The sequence below is a fragment of the Pristiophorus japonicus genome, chromosome 16 (assembly GCF_044704955.1).
Source record: "Pristiophorus japonicus isolate sPriJap1 chromosome 16, sPriJap1.hap1, whole genome shotgun sequence".
NCBI classification, from domain to species: Eukaryota; Metazoa; Chordata; class Chondrichthyes; family Pristiophoridae; genus Pristiophorus; species Pristiophorus japonicus.
The window spans coordinates 38,217,381-38,241,432 of record NC_091992.1 but is presented as its reverse complement, the minus strand read 5'-3'; the positions used below and the strand labels follow the sequence as shown (position 1 = coordinate 38,241,432).

General features: G+C 45.1%; 1 protein-coding gene across 2 annotated transcripts in view; it reads left to right on the top strand.

The window, feature by feature from the left end:
• The window catches only part of LOC139226452 (syntaxin-1A-like), a 227,531-nt gene that overhangs the window by 2,723 nt on the left and 200,756 nt on the right, over nt 1-24,052 (top strand). For both annotated transcript variants that reach the window (XM_070857231.1, XM_070857230.1), the window contains exon 2: nt 17,783-17,860. In XM_070857231.1, the coding sequence (XP_070713332.1) occupies nt 17,783-17,860 (78 nt within the window). The remainder of the gene's footprint in view (nt 1-17,782; nt 17,861-24,052) is intronic.

Below are 24,052 nucleotides of genomic sequence, written 5' to 3'. Positions count from 1 at the left end.
ACCCAAATTCTCACTCCGTAGTGAGGGTCCTGTTTATTCATGTGCTTTGTGGCATCTGATCTTTGGGGTGCAGGGTTCTGCAGAGGTGTCATCAGCCAAGGTTGCTAATATCTTTGTGGAATCCAGCGTCCAGCCTTCATTCTTTTTGAAAGAGCGGTGTGCTGTTGGATAGTTTCATTCTGATGCCATCATGTGTAATCCGCAGGATGTGTAATCCATGTCCAACAATATGCATCATTTTCTGTTCAAGGCTGTGCACAGTTTGTATGTTGTTGAAATACGATCCCTTCCTATTTAGGGGTGCCCTCTAGTTTTTGCTGCATACATGACTGGTTACTGGTGTACAATGTGCTGAAATGATACCAGCAGTGAGGTAAAACTGTAGCTATCTCTGCTGAAGTGAATATGGGTGGGTGAGTGACAAAACAGGGCTTCAGTTACTGACTTGAGTACAGATGAGAATGGCATAGTGACTGATTCCTGTGATTCAGGGCCAACAAAGTTCCTTGTATTATAACAGTTGGAGCCAGTGGTGACCTTCACTGCTGTTGGTAACGCATTGTGGATGGTCGACTGTCCTGGCAAATCATGGGCCAAATGTAACACATCATTCACAGTCTTCCCTGCTGATCCTGAGCCTCTGCTTGCATTGCTCCTCTGAGAATTGGGTAAACATATCTGTTGTGGCAGACCTGATCTAAGGAATAGTTGCTCTGAGTGCTGCACCTCTTGTAGGAATATTGGAACAGGAGTAGGTCATTCAGTCCCTCGAGCCTGATCTGCCATTCAGTTAGATCATGGCTAATGTGCACCTCAACTCCATTTACCTGGCTTTTCTCCATATTCCTTGATAACCTTACCTAACAAAAATTTATCCACCAGTTTTGAACGCTCCAGTTGTGCTCCTGGGCAGCTTTTTCCTTGAGCTGTTCCTGCACCTGTACAGTGGGGCTGGAAATAGTGCAGTGCTGTCAATGCAGTACTGAAGCTTACAAATCTTGTCCCTCCTTCATATAGCGGGTGTGAATATTGGACTCCATTTATCCCGCTGTGCAGTTCTGTATCACTGATTACATACCAAGCTTGGTATGTTTTCTCTTCACTTGACCCTGGACAGTGAATGTCAGCAGGGCATGCAACTCTGGGACATCAGAGCCCAGTCCTGTCCTTTCCAAAAGTCTGCATGTGCACTTTCCGCTTGAGGTCCTTTTAAGAGTAATGCACAGGAATCCTGGCTGATTTTCATCCCTCTAGCCATCCCAAATTTACTGAAGCCAATTGTAGTGCTGCTTCTAATGCCCTGTCTGAGATCAGCTGCCTCCGCACTGACTGGGGATGGAAGCCATCATCTTCCTGGGTTGTAAACCTTTAACTGGGTATTACATGGTCAGTATGAAAACTGAAGGCTGCATCATTGCCTTTGGTATAACTGATTACATTCGCCACTGCAAACTCAGAAACTTTTAAAACTGACCGCAAATTTACCAACCATCCTTCAGGTATATAACCCACCACAACTTATAAACCCCTTCAGGTTAAAAACCCACCACAACTTATAAAACCTTCAAGTGCATGCACCCCATGGTATATAACCTCTGTTGCTATAAACCCACTGTGCTATATTCCTCCTCCCCCACCCCCTCTGCTGTGTATACCTCTGCACCTTCACCCCCACTCTGGTATCCATCCAGCCTGGTGTAAAACCCTCTGGTATATAACCCTACCTGGTATATTTTCCTCCTAGGTTATGTCTCACATGTCCTGATATAGAACATAGCTCATTTATATTTCTTGGTAATTACTCCTTTTCCCAGTGTGCATCCCAAACTTAGTGATAATGTATTCCCCTCCCAGTACATAACCTAACCAGTATATTGCCTCCACCCAGTGTATACCCCCTTGGTATCTATCCCCTACCTGTGATATTAATCTCAGAAGTGGCGATCAACAATTTATTGCCAGAGAAGATGGTGTGGGCATATTTAGCACTGGTAGACTCTGCTGCAATAAATACCTAGCCTTTTAGCCAGGGTGGCTGCTTTTCACAAAATTTATTATATATTACCCAACTGGTCACAGTAGTGGGTCAGAGTTGGATCCAGGGGCAACTGCCGATTTCCTTTCCTCATCCACTGCTGCCAGAATGCTAAACTGCAAATGCAGCGCAGTTAATGTCCGGCTCCAAACATGATGCAGTTAACACAAACAGGACGCAACACAGAATGTTTCTAGTATTATCTGACCTTTCCAGTAACAGTAGCCTAGTGGTATAGCAACTCATAGGTTATAAGTTCAAAACCCACCCTGGGAGGTTGTAAAACAAAATAGTAATTTGTGTGCCAGCACTAGAAAATAACCATGAAAGCAACTGTTTCACTAATGTCCTTCTGCAAAGGGAACCTGCCACCCCTACCTGGTCTAGCCTACATATGACTCCAGTCACACACTACAGGCTTGATTCTTAATGCCCTTAGGACAACTATGGGAAGGGCCACAGTTACTGCCTTGCTAGTATTACCCTTTGGAAAAATTTCTGAATAATCAGAGTCAGATCGTATAACATCAGTAGCAGCAATATTAAAATGTTCATTGTGTAACACCAGTGACAAAGGAATTTGGAATATTACATCAGGACCCTGTTTTCTTTATGCAATGGGAAAAATGTCAACAATCATTTGAAAACCATTGGCAGCAAATAACAAACATGAAGTAATTGGTTCTACAGTCAGACAGTAATGCTGCTGGTTGGGATGCTGCCAGCCCCTTGTGCTGTGGGAAGCAGGTTTTGCAGTTACTATTGGGTAGTTTACGTAACGTGTTTGATTGTTTAGCTTTCTAAATGTGTTTGTAAGAGTGAGCAGAATGACGGTAATAGTACAACTGGACATGTGGCTGAAATGATACTGTTTAAATCTGGAGTCACTTTCTAGCGAGCACAACCGTTGAATAAAATGAAGCTAAAGCAGTACCAGACGCTTTGGGCTATTCTGACATGCGCTGCCCAAACAATGAACTGAACCTGTGTATAGAGTCTTACTAACTTGACAGAAAAGGCAATGGGATTCAGGAGAAGCCTTTTTGTGGGCACACAATGCAGAGAGAGAGCACGCTCTCCCCTTTATCCAGTGGTTCTTGTTAACAAAATGCTGTCTGATGGCTGTGAATCGTAGCTCTGCAACACTCCCACTGAGAATGGAGAGGGACTGCGAGGGAGATGATGGAATTTTATCATTGGTTATAGAATGTGCCACCAGACAAAGGAACTGAATGTGCCCACTCCCTGCCAGCTTCACTTGCTACAGATAAAGACCTGTTCAGTTACAGCAGATAAGCATTCCGGAATTAACTCTGCACTTGCTGGGTTTGTATTTTAACTGATAACTCCACCTAGATTCCCAATTAGCTATGGGCTGAAGTAAGAAATCGACAGGAGGAAGGATGTCAGCTGATGTCAAGGTTTGATAAATGATGGAACGATAGAAGTTATTAGGCCAGCTCTTTGAACAGTGCAGTGAAGCCTTTTCCTCATTTCTTTAATGGTGACAGAGGTGATGTGCTGCACATTTCTGCTGCTCGGTGTCTTGACTGAAATGCTATGCATTCAGTTATTTCCAAATGAACAGCATTTAGTCATGTGCAGTATTTCACTGTACCATTATCCAAAGGTGGAATGCCAGCACACTGGTGGAGCTTAAACCCACCAGACTCCGCTCACATATCCTGGGGTAAACAGTTGCTCATTTAAAAAAACAACAGACCTCTAATACCAAACACTAACCAACTGAAGAATTAAAATAATGGTTCTAAGCATATTTTACCCCTCAAGGATACTAATTGCCCAGCTATTCAATATCCTCCACACTGCTGTTGCAGTTCTTAAACAGTTAATGGAGTCTTTCCGGTAACAAGTTGTACCCCCACACAAAGGCTGCAACTGCATCTCATTCACCTTTTTTGTTGCAAAAATCTGTAGCTTGATGATCCTTCAAGAATTGAATTCGGTTCAATGGGTTTAGAATTCTACTGCTGTTTGTTCCATCCATATCCCAGGAGCAAATGTAAAGATGAACATTTACTATTTGAAGAAGTGAATTTTCTGAGCGGGTAGGGAGCGGCCATAAAGGCTTGTGTTCTGCCAAGCCATGATCCAAAGCGTTTAATTGAAATGTGAATTTGCCATTCATGATTATCTATATGATGGTTTTCCCATCCCAGCCATGCCACCATGTGGAGGCCCCAAAAGAAGGCCATACACAGCTCGAAAGAGAGGCATGGGAAACTGCTTCAACACAGCCCTTGGCCATCTCGTTGGCAAAGTAACATTGGCATTGAGGAAGAGAGTCCCTGCACATCCTCCTAGAGCAGAGTGCAAAGTGTAGCAGTATTCAATCCTGCTGAGACTCTTGACCAGACTTGCACGATTCATATAGAGGACTGCTCTAAAGCCACAAGGATTCTCTTCCCTTGCATCACTGGGGAGCACATGGCATTGTCACGATTTTGTAGGAAATAAGAAAATCTTTCTCTTTGGCACGTTAATGAAGTAACCGTCTTGGCCAACCACAGGATCCCACTCCTAATTATGGTAAGCCTGGCACCTATTCCATCATTTGTATGTGTAGCAAACTTTACTTTGATGAGATTGACTGCTCTGTGCAGAAGCATCATCATCATAGGCAGTCCCTCGAAATTAGGATGACTTGCTTCCACGCCGAAAAGGGATGAGTTCACAGCTGTTTCAATGAAGGACCTAATATTCCAGATCCCGAACTACATCTTGAAGGGTGGAAGATACCTATGCATCGATTTTTTTTTTTTAAACGTTGGACCCCAGCCATCACACGGGCTTGACAGAGCTGGGTATTGGTCCAGTAGCAAGGTTTAACCAAGATGACTGGAGACCGGCTCTGCTGCACGGACCTAGTGCACACACATATCGCAGTATGGGCTGGCCCGTGCTGCCCCTGGGCCCTCTCCTCTCCTCCTGGGCCCTGATCACATCCCTCTACGAACTCTTGCCGCTCCTTCGCCCCGACTTTGCCACTTCTGCTGTACCTGCCCACACTGCAATCAGCCATTGCCCTCCTGCAGCAGCACGCACTGCTCCCTGCAGTGGTATGCTGCCATATGCTGCTCCCTCTAATGGCCCCGGCCTGCTGCTGATCTTGCAGGCCGGGACCGCATCTACCGGGACTAGCAGCGTACTGAACAATAGCGTGACCTTGAAAAGTAAGATTGCCAGCCCATCAGCTCTTGTCGCTGTTGTGAAGGTAATGAGCTAAATTTCAATGCAGCCAAATTGACTGTTCTTGCTCAATATGTTACCCATTGTTCCGTTTAGTTCCTTTTATTACTTCGTCCCCCACCCCCATTCTCCCATTCAACACAGCCGAGTCTGCTTTACTCACTACAGCTTTGCCTGGTCGTCTCTATTCGCCACCTGACTTGTCTCTTTCACCCATTGTCAACTTCTCTGTTTTCTTGTCTCCAACTCCTCTATCCCAGTGCCCAATTTGGGTGGCCTGGAGGCTGTAGGATTTCCAGCATGTCCTCCCCTCCCCACCCTGGGATGGGTCATGCTATGTGCAGTGTTGGCTGTCTGAGGGCAACGCTGTGATAATAAGACATAGAAATTTAAATGGAAATTGCTTTTTAGTTTTTTTAGAACAGCGATTGACATATGTATTGGCTGAGGGTAATCTGACTGAGCTGCTAGTTAGAGAGCCTGACATTAATATATCAACCTGCCAACACATTTTAGCAAATTAGCTGCAGCATTTTGGAATGACCACATGCGATGCAGTATCTTACTGTGATCAATAAGTTCAATCAGAGACTTGTTCATTGTGTTTGTACCCTGATCTGGATCTCTTTAGTGCCCCTATCATAGCCCAGTACTGGGCAAATCCTGGATCAAGGTTTATCACGTAATCCTGATTCAATTCAGTAAGCCTCTTGCTTTCTATTAGCTGTAATAACAGTGTGATTTGTCTCAGATGCACAGGGATGACAAAAGCAAGCATCTCAAAATAAGCAGCCACTGCCCCCTCCACCCCCACCTCGCCCTGAATAAACACCCCCAGGCTAGGTACAGCATTGGTTAGACACTTGGTAGAGCTCCCTCTATACTGTCCCTTCAAGCAATCTCGGGTCATCTATAGTATGGATTAGATGCAGAGTAAAGCTCCCTTTACACAGCCCAAAAACATATAACCCCAGCCTCAAAGTCCGCCCTAGTGTAACAGTGTGAGTTCAGTATACTGCTTCAGCTCATTCTTGTGTTATTCTGAATGAGATTGCCAAATTAATCCCGACTGGTGCCAAATATTAAGCAGTTTTGTCTGAACTGGTCACCAGAAACTTGGGAGTTCCCACATGATCTTCCCTTCCCCATTATCTTGTCTTCCCAAATGTATAGCATTCTATACTACAAAATGTAACAGTACAGAGGGACCTGGGGGTCCTTGTGCATGAAACACAAAAAGTTAGTGTGCAGGTACAGCAAGTAATCAGGAAGGCAAATGGAATGTTGGCCTTTATTGCAAGGGGGATAGAGTACAAAAGTAGGGAAGTCCTGCTACAACTGTACAGGATATTGGTGAGGCCACACCTAGAGTACTGCGTACAGTTTTGGTCTCCTTATTTAAGGAAGGATATACTTGCATTGGAAGCAGTTCAGAGAAGGTTCACTCAGTTGATTCCGGAGATGAGGGGGTTGACTTATGAAGAAAGGATGAGGAGGTTGGGCCTATACTCATTGGAGTTTAGAAGAATGAGAAGTGATCTTAACGAAACATACAAGATATTGAGGGGGCTCGACAAGGTAGATGCAGAGAGGATGTTTCCACTCGTGGGGGAATCCAGAACTAGGAGGCATAGTTTAAGAATATAGGGATGCCCATTTTGAACTGAGGTGAGGAGGAATTTCTTCTCTGAGGGTTGTATATCTGTGGAATTCTCTGCCCAGAGAGCAGTGGTGGTGTGGTCATTGAATATATTTAAGGTGGAGATAGACAGATTTTTGAGCGGTAAGGGAGTGAAGGGTTATGGGGAGCAGGCAGGGAAGTGGAGCTGAGCCCAAGATCAGATCAGCCATGATCTTGTTAAATGGCGGAACAGGCCCGAGGGGCCAAATGGCCTACTCCTTCTCCAAATTCTTATGTTGGCTTCTCCTTCATGATTCAGAACCCCAGGCATGCAATGGAAAGGCTTTCTCCAATCAATGTGTGAAATCCTGGACAAGGTGTTGAGGGATCCCTGATTGCAGGCTTGGGTTTATGAACCGTTTCACATTAGAAAGTGGGGTTAGTGTTGAGAGTCTCCCACATTATACAAATAGCTGATTATGGCAGGACAAGTTGAGAAGGCTTCAATTTTGCTGACAAGTTTGTAATATGGTACTTTAACAAATGCCTTTTGAAAGTCCATATACACAACATCAAACATACTTTCCACATCAACCCTCTCAGTTACTTCATCAAAGAACTCAAATCAGTTAGTCAAACATGATTTGCCTTTAACAAATCTATGCTGGCATTCATTTATTAACCAAATGCCAATTTGTTTTGTCTGGGATTATTGTGTTTCAAATTTTCCCCACCACCTGACTAGCCTGCAGTTGATGGGTTTATCCCTCTTCCCCTTTTTTTTGAAGAGGAGTGTAACATTTGCAATCCTCCAGTCTTCTGGCACCACTCCTATATCTAAGGAGGATTAGAAGAATGTGGCCAGAGCCTGTGCAATTTCCACCCTCCCTTCAGCAAACTAGGATGCATCCAATGTCCCCTGTAAGCTGCACTTTGTTCTGCGCAGCTTGTTTCTTTTAGTGCGTGGCCCTTTAAATGTCTGCGCATGCGCGGTGTTCACAATGAAGGTGCCGGTGAGTGGCCTACGCAGGACCTTTCCCATTGTGTGGGGCCGCGCAGCTTAGAGGGAACATTGGATGCATCCCATCCAGACCGAATGACTTTTCTACTTTGAGCCCTGCCAGCCTTTTAAGTACTTCTTTATCTATTTTTATCCTATTCAATTTCTCCACTATATCCTCCTTTTACTGTGACATTGGTAGCATCCCCTTTAGTGAAGACGGTTGCAAAATATTCATTTAGTACCTCAGCTATGACCTTTGCTTCCCTAATCGGCCCCACCCTTCCTTTGACTATCCTTTTACTATTTATATGTTTATAAAATATCTTTGGGTTCCCTTTTATGTTACCCGCTAATATATAATCTCATACATTCTCTTTGCCCCTCTTATTTCCTTTTTCAGTTCTCCCCTGTACTTTTGTATTCAACTTGTTCTCCACTGAATTATGAACCTGACATTTATCATAAGCCTCCTTTTTCTGTTTCATTTTATTCTCTGTTTGGGGGGTGGGGGTGTTTATTGCCCTCTGCCCCATTTTGGGCAGATTATTTGAATTATTACCGGGGGGCGGGAGTTGGGGGGGGGCGGGAAGAGCCAGGAAATTGGGCTGTTTAAATCAAAAAATTCCTCCCAGCGTTTCGGGCACTGTTGGTAGCGGGGTGGTATCCATCAGCATGGCGCTGATGACTTAAAGGCGATGCGGACATGCCACGTGGCGCTAAAACGTTGTAACATCCCTCCTCTTCACTTAAAGGGGAGGGATGCTGTGAGGCCTGGTGAGGCCTCCAAGGCACCCACTGGGCCACCGGGGAGGGATTCAGCCGGGCCACTGACCCGGCACCCAAGAGGAGGTGCGGGGCTGCCTGTTGGCGGCCCAGCCAAACCAGCGGCCGCCATTGTCTGGCCAACTCTGGAGTCTTGCAGGGCTGGAGGAGAGTCTTGTAGGGCTGGAGGAAATGGGGTTGGGTGAGGCCATGGAAGGAATGAAACACAAAGATGAAAATTTTACACTTGAGGTGTTTGGGCACTGGGCGTCAATTTTAGTCAGTGGCAATGAGTATGACGGGAGAATAGGATTCGGTGTAGGATAGGATATGGGTAACAGAGTTTTCGATGGGAGGCCGACTAGGAGGATTTCAGAGTAATTGGACCCGGATGGAATCCCAGAGATCTTTCTGCTCTGACACCTGCCATTAATTTTATGACTCCATTTCCAGGCCGACAGCCAGCTAGATTTAGAGGCTGGCTGGCTATTGGGCAGGAAGGCCTATGGCACCAAGCTGCAGGGGGGTAGCATGTAGGAGGGAGGGAGGGAGGGCCGTGATTAGATGGGGGCAGGGCGGTGGGATGATAGCATGATTTAGATCGGGAAGGCTGTGAGTAGATCGGGGGCATGGAGCGGAAATGAGGGTGGAGTAGGCGGAGAGGACATCGGGGGGCTGTGAGTAGATCTTGGCGTGGGGGGGCGGTCCGGGAGGGAAGCGGGTTGAGGGGCCGAGGGGGGGGGAAAAGCACTCTTGCTTATCCAGGCCCACAAGCAGTGCTGTAAAGGCACTTACCTGATGGATCCAGTCCCTCTCGCCTCCCTTCAACTGCTGAGTTTCCGCAGGCATTAAAAGTAAAACTTTGATTAAACCTGTGGCACGCAACCTCATTAAAATATTTTAATAATGGGCCCGCACCTGAACAGCAGGTTCATCCCCGCGCCCCCCCCCCCCCAACTCCGTTAAAACTGGAAGTGGGCATATTGGAGGGGGTTGTGGTGGGTTTCCAATTTTTGAATTTTTAACCTTCCCCTCTCCCACCCGCCCTGGGAATTTAAAATTACCCCCATTGAATTAGGAGGTGACAAAAAGCACGATTGAGGGTTTGTGGCAATGTGCTAAGGTGGTGCGGAGGCAGGCAATGTTAGAGGTGGAATTTGACACTCTTTGTGATGGGGAGGATTCTGGGGTCAGAAATTGAGCTTGGGGTTGTGAACAGTCTCGTTCAGCCTTTAGCACTGAAGGTTGCAAGGCTACGCAGCTGCAAGTTTACAGCAGGGACCCAGACACACACTCAGTGATAACATGAGCCTGAGCTCCAGATTGTCATTACTCTCAAGGTATCAAATGTATGGTTTATTTTGAAAACATAAAACCCACAACGTCCCAAAGGTCCACCTGAGAAGTTGTTTCCGTCTTCGATTATTGGTGCAGGGAGAAGGACCTGAGCAGTCCACATAGCTCCCCAAGAGAGGGGCAAGGTTACCTCCTGTGTTTCTTGAGCCTGGAAAAAACAAAACAAAACGTAACTCCTGAACTTGTGAAAAACATTAGTGGCCCTCACCTATCACAGGTTTCTGGTCTCTGAGTCTCTTTTGCTTACTCTCGTGCTCTCCTTTTTTCCCCTCGCTCTCCCTCATCTGTTCTCCATTGCCCCCTGCCTTCCCTCCCCCCTCCCCCATTCCTTGCAATCTGCAGGTTATCAGTGCTTCTGTCACTCTTTGTGACGGTCCCCACTCCCTCTAGTCCCTTTCTGCCCCTCTTTCTCTCATATCTCCAGACTGGTCCCATCCATCGTTATCTGATGTGACATGGTTCATTTGTTTCCCCATTTATGGAGCCCCCAGCTCTGGTCATTGCCCCCTCATTACTGGCCCTCAATTGATTTTCTTACAAAATTGGTTTCTGCCATGGGAATATTTTTCTTATGAACAGTTAATTTAGCTTCATTCAAATCACACACTATACCTGGCAAATGGTGATTGGGTGTTAGGCCCAGGCCTAGTTGTAGGAAACATCTGTTGTTACTGAGCCTGTAATCTTTTGGTTCTACATACACCTACATTATGTGAGGGCTGCTCTTCATGTGTCTATTATTCACTGCATTGTTACTTAGACCTGCACATGGCACTTTCCATTATTGCAGTCTTGTCTTTGTGAGCAAAATTACATCCATTATACATATCCCCTAAATGTACTAGGCACAATAATTGCACCAAAATTCTTGCTGCCTCTTCAATTGTACAAAATAAGTAAAAGTTTTGTAATGGTGTCATGAGTGGGAACGCTTGCTGGAGGATAGCAGGCAGGGTTGAATAATTAAAATGCAAGAGAACAATTTGCATGCAGTCCAGATATTGCAGACATCTTTGCTCTGTTGTCCAGCTCCATGGGATTTCCCTTGCATGGTTCCATTCCTGCCTATCTGAACGCAGACAATGCACCTATAACAATGAATTCTCCTCCCATATCATTGCTTCGGAGATTCCCTTGGCCGCCTCCTCTTCCTTCTCGGCATTCTGTCCATTGGCAACTGCACAGGGGGTCAGTGTCCAAATGTATGCTGATAATACCCAGCTCTATCTCTCCAATACTTCTCCCAATCCCTCGAATGCCTCTGTGCTATCAGACTGTATGTCTGAGTCACAACTTCTTCCAGCTCAACATTGCAAAGATTGGAGCCATTGTCTTCACAACCACCCCCAACCTCCTACCATTAACTCCACTCCCTTTCCACTGATTCCACCTCCTCCTACAACCACTGTCTCAGGCTAAAGCAAACTGTCTGTAATCTTGGCATCCTGCTCAACCCCGAGTTGAGCTTTAAGCTCCCCATTCTATCCATCACCAAGACCATTTACTTATACATGCCTCTGCCTCAGCACCACTGTTAACCTATAATAGCTGCCTTTACCACATCCAAACTCAACTCCTCCTTAGAGTATTGAAAAACAAGTTGTATCTTTCTTTCCTTCTTTTCCCTTTGATTTAGAGCTGAAAGAAATGAAGCTCAAAAGACATCCATCTAAATTGAACAAAACTATCAAACTAGGGTTCAAAGTCTTACACACTGCCTGGCAGCTTTCCTTATTCAATCTCTGTACCTGTGGAACAATACAGCACTGCACCATGGGAGGGAGTCTACCACATCCCTCAAGAACAAGGGGGCAGAACCTTAAAACTAGAGCTAGGCCATTCAGGAATGAAATCGTGAAGGGTAGTGGAAATCTCTTTCTGTGGCTGCTGGCTCAGTTGAAATTTTCAAGACTGAGATCGCCAGATTTTTATCAAGGGATATGGATCAAAGCAGGTAACTGGTACAGATCAGCCATGATCTAATTGAATGGCGGAATGGGCTCGAGGGGTTGAATGGCCTACTCCTGTTCCTATATTCCTCTGTTGAATAGCCCAGGAAATGGCATTTTCAATATATGTTAAACAAGCCACAAATACAGTTTGTACTGTACCTTTTTTGTGAAGTGACATTTACATACTAGCCAGTGACATGGATTTCATCCACATTCTAGAGGACTTATTCAACATTAGCACCTTCCCCACCCCACCCCATCACACTTGATTGTTAAACTATGATTTTGCACATCAACCAACAGGGAATTACTGGGAATCCATTAAAAAGAAACAAGGCATTGACCCAGTTTAAAAATTCACTTCAAAATATATCATGCGGACATTTTTATGATGCAAAACAAGGGAGGTCTCTGCGAATAAATGAATATTCTGCAGTTTTAAAAAATTCCCTCTGGGAGTATTTATACAGAAGATCCCTGCAGAAACTGAAATGGGTAGGGTGGAGTCATCAGCGGGTAGATTTCTGGAAACAGCAGGTTGCTGGGACAATTCTTTTTGCTTTCTTCTTTCCTAATCGTGAAACCTGACCAAGCAGGGATAAAACTGATCAGACGCTGGAGGCGGCCTTAAGTGTCAGGCAGGCCTTCCAAGAAATCAAAGGAATTGAAGCAAGTGGCCTCACAATAAATGCTTCAGCGACTAAAGTCAGGTCAGCACAAATGTGCAAATGATGGAAAAATACTTCCTTTCAATTCCTTAAACATTTGAGAAGCTGTGGGGGGGTGGGGGGAAGGAAGGAATAGAGGTTACACCGGTTTTGTGGTGAGAGTCCTGTCAGTTTGGGTGTGAGAGTGGTAGGTAGAAAGGATACTCTGCGCAATAACTAGGAATGTACCTTGTGGACTCAATGTCATGTGGCTATAATGTGAGGTTCATTTAATGTGACCTGGATTAAAGCAGGAGAATTCTCAGATCCCACACTGCAGTAGGGACAGGCGGCAATTAATCAAACCCAATGAATCTATATTAAGTTTGCAGCAGTTGGGTCATTTTCAGTGGCTGAACGGTGCACTAAGGTGACAGTTACTCAGCTCAGTCACTTCAGGAAAGGATTCAGGACAGTTCAACGGGCCAACTTGATCTTGGTGAGTGAAACCGCTCCAGCCAGTGTATTCAGGGCTTGCTGAGTCCTGAGATTGGAGGGGGGGACTTCTATCTACTGAATGGAGGGGGGAGTACTGTCCACTGATTGGAGCGCGTAACAAAGGTTTTATTTTCCTTTCCCTACTGCTCATATGTGGTGCAACCCTTGTGGCTTCAGCAAAGGTACAGGCAGGCTGCTCTGACTTCTGAGATGCTTGCAGCCAATGACCTCTGAGTGCTGAAGCTTGTGAGGTGCCCACCAAAGACAGCTCCACCTGCACTTCGGCCACTCTGAGACAAGACAACTTGTCAGGTACTAATTGATGGGGAGGTAACGGATAAGACATGGGACTGATTTGAGTGGAGTTTCACTTCCATATTTCTTTTCAGCATCAACCCTTTCCTGGGCCAGCGGCACATCACTCCTACCTCTCTGTGGGAGAGCAGGTTGGAGCAGATCAGTGAAGCTTTTTATGGCCACAGTTAAGATATCGGTCATCCTGTTTAAGGCAGCAGAAATCTTGGCATCAAACATTGGTCAGGGCCTGCAGGGACTGATTAGTGCGTGGAGTGAAGTTCCACAGAAACATAGAAACATAGAAAATAGGTGCAGGAACAGGCCATTTGGCCCTTCGAGCCTGCACCGTCATTCAATATGATCATGGCTGATCATGCAACCTCAGTATCCCACCCTGCCTTCTCTCCATACCCCCTGATCCCTTTAGCTGTAAGGGCCACATCTAACTCCCTTTTGAATATGTCCAACGAACTGGACTCAACAACTTTCTGGGGCAAAGAATTCCACAGGTTCACAACTCTCTGGATGAAAAAGTTTCTCCTCATCTCGGTCTAAATGGCTTACCCCTTATCTTTAGACTGTGACCCTGGTTCTGGATTTCCCCAATATCGGGAACACCTGCATCTAACCTGTCCAGTCCCGTCAGAATTTTATAAGTTTCAATGAGATCCCCTCTCATTCTTCTAAATTCCAGTGAGTATCAGCTTAGCCGATCCAGTCTTTCCTCATATGTCAGTCCTGCCATCCCGGGAATCAGTCTGGTGAACCTTTGCTGTCCTCCCTCAATAGCAAGCACGTCCTTCCTCAGATTAGGAGACCAAAACTGCACACAATACTCAAGGTGTGGCCTCACCAATGCCCTGTACAACTGCAGTAAGACCTCCCTGTTCCTAAACTCAAATACCCTCACTATGAAAGCCAGCATGCCATTTGCTTTCTTTACCACCTGCTGTACCTGCATGCCAACTTTCAATGACTAATGGCCATGACACCCAGGTCTCATTGCACCTCCCCTTTTCCTAATCTGCCGCCGTTCAGATAATCTGCCTTCATGTTTTTACCCCCAAAGTGGATAACCTCACATTTATCCGCATTATACTGCATTTGCCATGCATTTGCCCACTCACCTAACCGATGCAAGTCACCCTGCAGCCTCTTAGCTTCCTCCTCACAGCTCACACCGCCACCCAGCTTAGTGTCATCTGCAAACTTGGAGATATTACACTCAATTCCTTCATCTAAATCATTGATGTATATTGTAAATAGCTGGGGTCCCAGCACTGAGCCCTGCGGCACCCCACTAGTCACTGCCTGCCATTCTGAGAAGGACCCGTTTATCCCGACTCTCTGCTTCCTGTCTGCGAACCAGTTCTCTATCCATGTCAACACATTACCCCCCAATACCATGTACTTTAATTTTGCACACTAATCTCTTGTGTAGGACCTTGTCAAAAACCTTTTGAATGTCCAAATACACCACACCTTCTTGGTCACAGCAGATTTCTTTTTGCCATTGTTGGGGAACAGGGCCTCCTTCCTCATCCTTACTGCACCCAGCAGCACATCGAGTTATGCCATATTGAAGCAGGACACAGCCTTTGAGCCCCCCAGCTCAGATCCATCTCTACATTATCGACCTCCATGTGCGCATCGCTGATACTTAGTGTATTGGTGGTTCACTTCGGTCAATAACTGGTTGATTTAAGTTAGCATGTTTGTTTCAGTAATTTACATGTGCCAGTGGTTGAATTCAGTTAGTGAAAGTGTGCGCGCGTGTGTCGGTGGTTGATTTCAGTGGGTTTGTAAAGTGCCCAATTCTGGGATATGTCAGTTTGCAGCATTGAGTTTAACAGTGACTGTTTGAGGAAGGTAGAGGCCAACAGCAGCCATGATGTGAGCTGTGAATGCTTTTCTTAGACCATCTGCCATGTTCTCTATCCTACCAGCTTTTCAATATCTGCACTCCGATTGATCTTGTGCCTCTAAATGCAAGCTTCTTGTACTAGCCCACTTGCTCCTGCTCCAGATTAATTAGCAGTCTGTCCTAAATCAGAGTGACTGATAACAATTTAATGGATAATGCAATTAACCTCTGACCTCTGTCGAGTGTGCTATTTCTGTTCCGATTGGCTGCTTACTGCAGATAGTGTGATGCAGAGAGACCAAGGGCTGCAGTCAGTTTGCAGCCACATATTCATCACCCTGACTGGAAGGTTCCCAGATTTATTGGTTGGGAAAGCAGTATTATCTTTACCTTCCTGCGGTTCCTGTCATGAACTAATTTCATTGTTTCAGATAGCCTTTGCAATAATTCTGATATAATTATGTGACCTCATTATAGTGGGGTGACCATACGTCCTCATTTTCCGTGGACTGTCCTCAGATGAGGTACAGGGTACTGTGTTCCCTGGACGAGTGCCTGGTTCACAAAACACGCCACCGAATAGACTAGCGCCATGATCATTGGAATATATGCATATCATACTGTTGGACATAACTACAGTTTCGGGTCAATGGATTGAATTATTTATAAACTGTGTCTGAATGTGTTTCAATAGGGTAACGACACATCTGCGGTAATTACGCAAACTACATTTTCTGTTCTAACTACTTTGCTGTGCTCTCACCTTGTGCGTCCTTGGATTTGGTTTAGAAAATATGGGCACCCTACATTATAGCTCTGTTGAGTCCTGTCCACAATCTGCATGCAGCTAAGGCACAGGCAGGCTGAGGAAGTGACATAGCAGCAAAGATTGATTCTGAGATAAGGATGCAGTCCATTTCCTACAAACGTTCCATCTAAATATGTTCACAAAGCAGAAATTTCAATGACCATAAACGCCCAGGACTCCTGCTAATGTGATTTTGGGCTTTGTAAAATTAACATTTTTAGGTGCAACTTGCTGCTGGTTGGTTGCAAGCTTAAACTTTGTAAAATGTGATGCCATGGGGTGTAATCTGGACTACACACAAAGTTGTAAGAGCCTATCCAGTGCCCCAGGGCGGAGTGGAGAGGCGGTGTACAGAGCCCCAGGGCGGAGTGGAGAGGCAGTGTACAGAGCCCCAGGGTGGAGCGGAGAGGCAGTGTACAGAGTCCCAGGGCGGAGCGGAGTACAGAGCCCCAGGGCGGGGCGGAGCGGAGAGGAGGTGCACATTGTTGAAATCAACAGCAGCAGCAACCTTAAAATCAGTCTTATAAAGAGGGCTAATTTGAAAATTTTGCAGCACTGTTGAGCTGCTTCTGCTCGCTTTACAGAGCGCGTTCAAGAGTATATTTTACTTGCCCCTTCTCAAAGCGGGAGTTTGAGGACCTCCCTGCGCAACTGACTTGTGTAATTGATCTGACCTTGGAAACTCTGGTGCAGCAGGCATCACAGCCTACTGGCGGGATGTGATTCCTGCTGCACTGCAGTTACAGAAGCACAGCAGGATTACGGATATTCAGGGCCCATTTGTCTACTCCGTTAGTGACTATCTTTATTGATAATCCAGGTCCCCTCACCCCATCTGAGTCAAACTCCTATTCCGCATCATAGGTTTGACTATCGTTTGAGGCAGCTGCAGTCATGGCATAGATGTACATCTTCAGATCTATGCACTAAGCTTCATTGCTGTGACGATATCCAGAGACCTCAAGCATTCCATCAATATCTAGCTCTCATGCCTATTAATGTGGCATTGATTAACAATCTAGTCCTCAAAATTGAACCACTGCACCAAGAGCTAGAGAACTAATCAACTGCATTAGTGTCTGAAGCTAATAAGGAGCACCCTGCACTCATCTATGTAAACCCACTGCTGTATTTTATTAGTAATAGCAAGTAAAGTGGTCAATCTGACTGTACTCTTTCCCAGTAATTAACCTTTGGTTATTATGACTGCGCATTTTATAATCGCTGTCTCATGTAAAGCAATGCGTGTGCTGGTGTCAAAGCTGGGATAAAAACCATAGCAAAACATGTACTGAGGAGCTCCTATATATCATATTAATAAATGGAGAACTGGGCGGGATTATAGGTTGCAGTCTTATTTCTGACTTCAACAGGACATATTCAACCAATCTTTAAATATTTTAACGCGACCTTTCCAGACATTTTTATTCTTAGTTTATGGAAATGCATCCTTCAAAGACTGGAACGTGCCAGCTCAGACACCTGCGGAAAGATGTGTCTGAGCTGGCACGTCCGATGCAAACCCATCTCCCTTACACTGTCGGTCTTAGTCAGTCAGCTCCTAATAGAAAACCTCAAAGATGGTATGAAACAAAACGCTGTTGCTGATTCTATGTAAAGATTAAAATGGTGATGTTTGGATCTTTGGGGCTTACTTGGGTGGTCCTGCCCTGTTCAGTGGGTGTACTCCTGGCCTGGGCTGTGTGTAACTGTTGTTGTTCTTTCACAGGCAAAGGACAGCGATGATGATGATGAAGTCAGCGTTAACGTGGATAGGGACCACTTCATGGATGAGTTCTTTGAGCAGGTGAGATTGTTGTGACTGGAGGCAGAGGGAGGAACAGTTGGAAACGGCTGTGAAACACTGGGATTTCATCTGGGCTCAAGGTACATCCAAAGCAGGATATAAAGGAAGCAAGGATATAGCAATATGGCCGTGAACTGTGAACCCACAGTGTTAAAGGTCAGTACAATCAGATCAGCAGATAGGAGCTGTCGTTTGGAGAAGTCCTATATAAACTTTCGGATCTATTGGAATCAAAAGATTGGAGTGAGTTGAAGATATGTCAAACCAGCACCTTTTTATACAGATACTGCCCCCCCCCCCGGCCCTGCAGAGACCCCCTTCCCCCCCGGACCCCGCAGAGTCTCCGTCCCCCCCCACTGCAGATTCCCCCCACCCCCTGCAGAGTCTCTCTCTTTTCCCCCACCCCCCAACCCTGCAGTCTCTCTCCAACGCCTCTGCAGAGTCTCCGTCCCCCTGACCCTCCAGAGTCACCCCCCCCCCCCGATCCAGCAGATTCTTCACCCCCCCCTCCCCCGAACCTGCGGAATCTCCGCCCTCCCCCTCCCCCAAACCTGCAGATTCTTCAACCCTCCGAACCTGCAGAGTCTCCCCCTCCTCCTCCCACCCCACCGGTGTGGGATGGAGGACTCTGCAGGTAAAATTTAACGGATGCAGTTAATTAAAAAATAAGTGTCAGAATAGGGAGGCAAAAATTCTTACAGCCTTAGGAAAGGGTCTCATTGGCAGCCTTTGACCAGGCTGAAGAGGGCTGAGGACTAAAAAGAGACGGGTGAAAATGAAGAGAAAGGAAACCCAAGGTACAAGCATGAGTCTGCAGGCAAATGGTAATCCCCTGGGAGGACAGACGCATCAACATCAGTGTCCTCGCCCCGGCTAACATCCCCAGCATTGAAGCACTAACCACACTAGATCAGCTTCGCTGGACAGGCCACTTGGTTCGCATGCCAGACACGAGACTCCCTAAGCAACTGCTATATGCTATATTTCATGGCAAATGAGCCAAAGGTGGACAGCAGAAACATTACAAGGACATCCTCAAAGCCTCCCTGGTGAAGTGCGACATCACCACTGACGCCTGGGAGACCCTGGCCGAAGACCACCCTAGGTGGAGAAAATGCATCCGGGAGGGCGTTGAGCTCTTTGAATCTCAATGCTGCAAGTGTGAAGAGGTCAAGCGCAGGCAGCAGAAGGAGCGTGTGGTAAATCAGTGCACTCCCCCCCGCCCTTCCCCCGACAAATATCTGTCCCACCTGTGACCGGGTCTGTGGCTCTCGTGTTGGACTGTTCAGCCACCAAAGAACTCACTTTAGGAGTGGAAGCAAGTCTTCCTCAATTTGAGGGACTGCCTATGATGATGCAGGCAAATGATAAAGCAGCCAGTGCCCGACTATCTCTTTGCTGAATGTTGAAGTGGTGGTGGTGGTGCTGCATGAGGAGGGTTTGTCTGGCATCCACATCTCCTAGTGGTGCCTTTGTGTCAACTGGCCTAACTTCCTTTGGCATAGGACCTTTGGCATAGGACCCTCCACATGAACTATTTATTTGCCAAAGTGACGTTTACCTCGGTCTGAAGGTGCAGAAATGGCAGCCTGGCACAGAGTATACTTTATACTTGGCCTCCTCCCTCTTTTCTGACATCTCAATTAGTGATTTCCATTGGAAAGCCCAATGGTGGCAGTAATGGTATGGAAGGCAAAATCGTGCACCAATCGACATGAAGGCTCAAAAGAACCTATGTGCTAATAGGGGTAAAATGAGCAAAAAATATGAAGAAAAACAGTTAAGTAATCTTAAAGCTGCAGGGCCAACTTATTTACAATGTCTATTAAAATAACACATACACTCAGTTAATTTCTAGCAACCATTTCATAAAATATGTAGCACAGAAACAGGGCATTCAGCCCAACCAGGCCATGCCGGCATGCGATTTCCCCATAGGAATCATTTGGAACAGACCAGGACATCCTTGCCTCCAAATTAATGTTTAAATAAAGCTCCTGTCTACCTGTGTTCAATACCAGCATTCCATGCTCACAGAGGAGTTGTGTACAATGCAAAGTGAATGGAGATCTGGCATGATGGAATTCTACACAATTTTCCAGTTGAGTCCACCTGATTTACTCCAATTAATTGAGTGGACCTGATTAGGAAATCAAGCCTGGGGCAATTGTCTTTCTCTGACTTTCTGCCTTAGTGCATTCTCACAATGTTCTGGTTGGTCTGAGCTGATTTGGGATTTTTTTCTCAATTGAAGTGAAATCCAAGGCCAAACTGTCCATGATTTATACCCCAGAGTCCGAATTCTGAAGGATTCAAATTTCCCCATCCTTTCAGCAAGATTGAAACGTTTTCAATGTATTTGCATCTACTTAATGAGGAGTTGTTGGAGCCCAAAAACCTAACCAAATTCAAATACTTGTCTACCATTGAGATCATCTCCAAACTCATTAAAATGTGACCATTTGTCTTTTGTATAATACATATTTTCTTAATAGGAAAGTAGCTCCATTGTGAACAGTTGTAAACTGTTGTTCCCTCTGAATCCTTGAAAATGAGAGAAACATAGAAACATAGAAAATAGGTGCAGGAGTAGGCCATTCGGCCCTTCGAGCCTGCACCACCATTCAATGAGTTCATGGCTGAACATGCAACTTCAGTACCCCATTCCTGCTTTCTCGCCATACCCCTTGATCCCCCTAGTAGTAAGGACTACATCTAACTCCTTTTTGAATATATTTAGTGAATTGGCCTCAACAACTTTCTGTGGTAGAGAATTCCACAGGTTCACCACTCTCTGGGTGAAGAAATTTCTCCTCATCTCGGTCCGAAATGGCTTACCCCTTATCCTTAGACTGTGACCCCTGGTTCTGGACTTCCCCAACATTGGGAGCATTCTTCCTGCATCTAACCTGTCTAAACCTGTCAGAATTTTAAAAGTTTCTATGAGATCCCCTCTCATTCTTCTGAACTCCAGTGAACACAAGCCCAGTTGATCCAGTCTTTCTTGATATGTCAGTCCCGCCATTCCGGGAATCAGTCTGGTGAACCTTCGCTGCACTCCCTCAATAGCAAGAATGTCCTTCCTCAAGTTAGGAGACCAAAACTGTACACAATACACCAGGTGTGGCCTCACCAAGGCCCTGTACAACTGTAGTAACACCTCCCTGCCCCTGTACTCAAATCCCCTCGCTATGAAGGCCAACATGCCATTTGCTTTCTTAACCGCCTGCTGTACCTGCATGCCAACCTTCAATGACTGATGTACCATGATACCCAGGTCTCGTTGCACCTCCCTTTTTCCAAATCTGTCACCATTCAAATAATAGTCTGTCTCTCTGTTTTTACCACCAAAGTGAATAACCTCACATTTATCCACATTATACTTCATCTGCCATGCATTTGCCCACTCACCTAACCTATCCAAGTCACTCTGCAGCCTCATAGCATCCGCCTCGCAGCTCACACTGCCACCCAACTCAGTGTCATCCGCAAATTTGGAGATACTACATTTAATCCCCTCGTCTAAATCATTGATGTACAATGTAAACAGCTGGGGCCCCAGCACAGAACCTTGTGGTACCCCACTAGTCACTGCCTGCCATTCTGAAAAGTACCCATTTACTCCTACTCTTTGCTTCCTGTCTGCCAACCAGTTCTCAATCCACGTCAGCACACTACCCCCAATCCTATGTGCTTTGTGTTATTAAGAAGATTTTGTCAGGAACTGACATTAATTTATATTTATTAATGAGAAAATGTAATGTTTGCTCCAGTGTAAATGGCCATAAAGTCTACCAAGGCTGGCCAATTTGGCTTTATTCCTTAGCCAATTGAGTCTATAGCTTGATCACTGGCTAGATTCCACAAGGCATTTTTCATTCACTTTTTAACGTCAGATTCCAATTCCACTAATATCCAAATAGAATAATCCCTAATTGATATGTATCACTCATCAAAATTGTATTGCTTCTATGGTATTGAATCTGTTGTTAAGGATTGACAGTGCCTCCCGAATGGAATGGGTGTAGCCAATCTGGATTCCAGGACGGCACATATCTCCGTTACATCACTTCAAAAGGGTATTAATTATTTTTTTCTAGGTAGAGGAATATCCTAGCCAACTCTATATAGGTGATGAATCCACTTGTATTGTTAGAACATAAGAATTAGAAGCAGCAGTAGGCCATTCAGCCCCTCGAGCCTGCTCTGCCATTCAATAAGATCATGGCTGATCTTCTACGTCAAATCCACTTTCCTGTACTATCCTCATTTCCCTTGATTCCCTTAATATTCAAAAATCTATCGATCTCTGTCTTGAATATGCTGAAAGACGGAGCCTCCACAGCCCTCTGAAGTAGTGAATTCCAAAGATTCACCACCCTTTGAGTGAAGGAATGTCTCCTCATCTCAGTCCTAAATGGCGACCCCTTATTCTGTCTGAGACTCTGACCCTTGGTTCTAGACACCTCAACCAGTGGAATCATCCTCCCTGTCAAGCCCTGTAAGAATGTTGTTTGTAAGGTCACAACTCATTCTTCTAAACTCTAGAAAATATAGGCCTGGTCTACTCAATCTCTCCTCCATAAGACAATCACCCCAACCCAGGAATCAGTCTGGTCAACTTTTGTTGCACTCACTCAAGTATATCCTTCATTAGGTAAGGAAAGAAAAACTGTACACAATACTCCAGGTGTGGTCACACCAGGGCCCTATATAATTGCAGTAAGATATCTTTACTTTTATACTGAAATCCTCTTCATAAAATGGCTAACGTAACATTTGCTTTCTTAATTACTTGCTGTACCTGCTTGTTAACTTTCAGTGATTTGTGTACAAGGACACCCAGGTACCTCTGAACACCAACATTTCCCAATCTCTCACCATTTTTTTTTTTTAAACTGTTTTTCTATTTTTCCTAGCAAAGTGGATAAGTTTACATTTCTCCACATTTTCCATTTGCAATGTTCTTGCTCATTCACTTAGCCTGTCTTTATCCCCTTGAATTCTCTTTGCATCCTCCTCACAACTTACATTCCCACCTAGCTTTGTATCATCAGCAAACTTGGATATATTACATTTGGTCCCCTCGTCCAAATCATTGATATAGATTGTGAATAGCTGAGGCCTAAGCCCAGATCCTTGCAGTATCCCACTAGTTACAGTCTGCCAACCCGAAACTGTCCCATTTATTTCTACTGTTTTCTGTCCATTAACCAATCCTCAATCCATGCTCGAACATCACTCCCAAACCCATGAGCCCTAATTTAGTTGAATAACCTCTTGTGTGGCACCTTATTGAACACCTTCTGAAAATCGAAATACACCACATCCACTGGTTCCCCCTTATTTATTTTGCTAGTTACAACCTCAAAACTGTAACCGATTTGTCGAACATGATTTGCCTTTCATAAATCTGTGATGACTCTGCCCAATCCTATTATTTTTTTTAAGTGCTCTGCTACCACATCCTTAATAATAGATTCTAGCATTTTCCCTCCTCCTGATGTCAGGTTAACTGGTCTGTAGTTCCCCGTTTTCTCGCCCTCCTTTCTTAACTAGCAGGGTTACAGTTGCTACCTTCCAATCCTTTCTAGAATCTATGGAATTTTGGAAGATAACAACCAATACATCCATTATCTCTGTCACCATCTCTTTGAAAACCCTAGGATGTAGGCCATCAGGTCTAGGGGATTTATCAGCTTTCAGTCTCATTAATTTCTCCAGTACTATTTTTCTACTAATTTCTTTCAGTTCCTCATTTTCGCTCGACCCTTGGTTCTCCACTATTTTCGGGAAGTTTTTTGTGCCTTTTTCCGTGGAGACAGATATAAAGTATTTGTTTAATTTCTCTACCGTTTCCTTATTCCCCATTATAATTTCTCCTGTCTCAGCCTGCAAGGGATCCACATTTACTTTCACTAATCTTTTCCTTTTTACATACGTATAGAAGCTTTTACAGTCTGTTTTTATGTGTCTCGCTAGTTTACTTTGATATTCTATTTTCCCTTATTAATATCAATTTCTTGGTCCTCTTTGTGGAATTCTAAAATCCTCCCAATCCTCAGGCTTACTGCTCTTTTTGGCAACATTATAAGCTTCTTCCTTTGATCCAATACTATCTTTAACTTCTCTTGTTAGCCACGGTTGGACCACTTTTCCTGTGGAGTTTTTGGGCCTTAAAGGAATGTATAT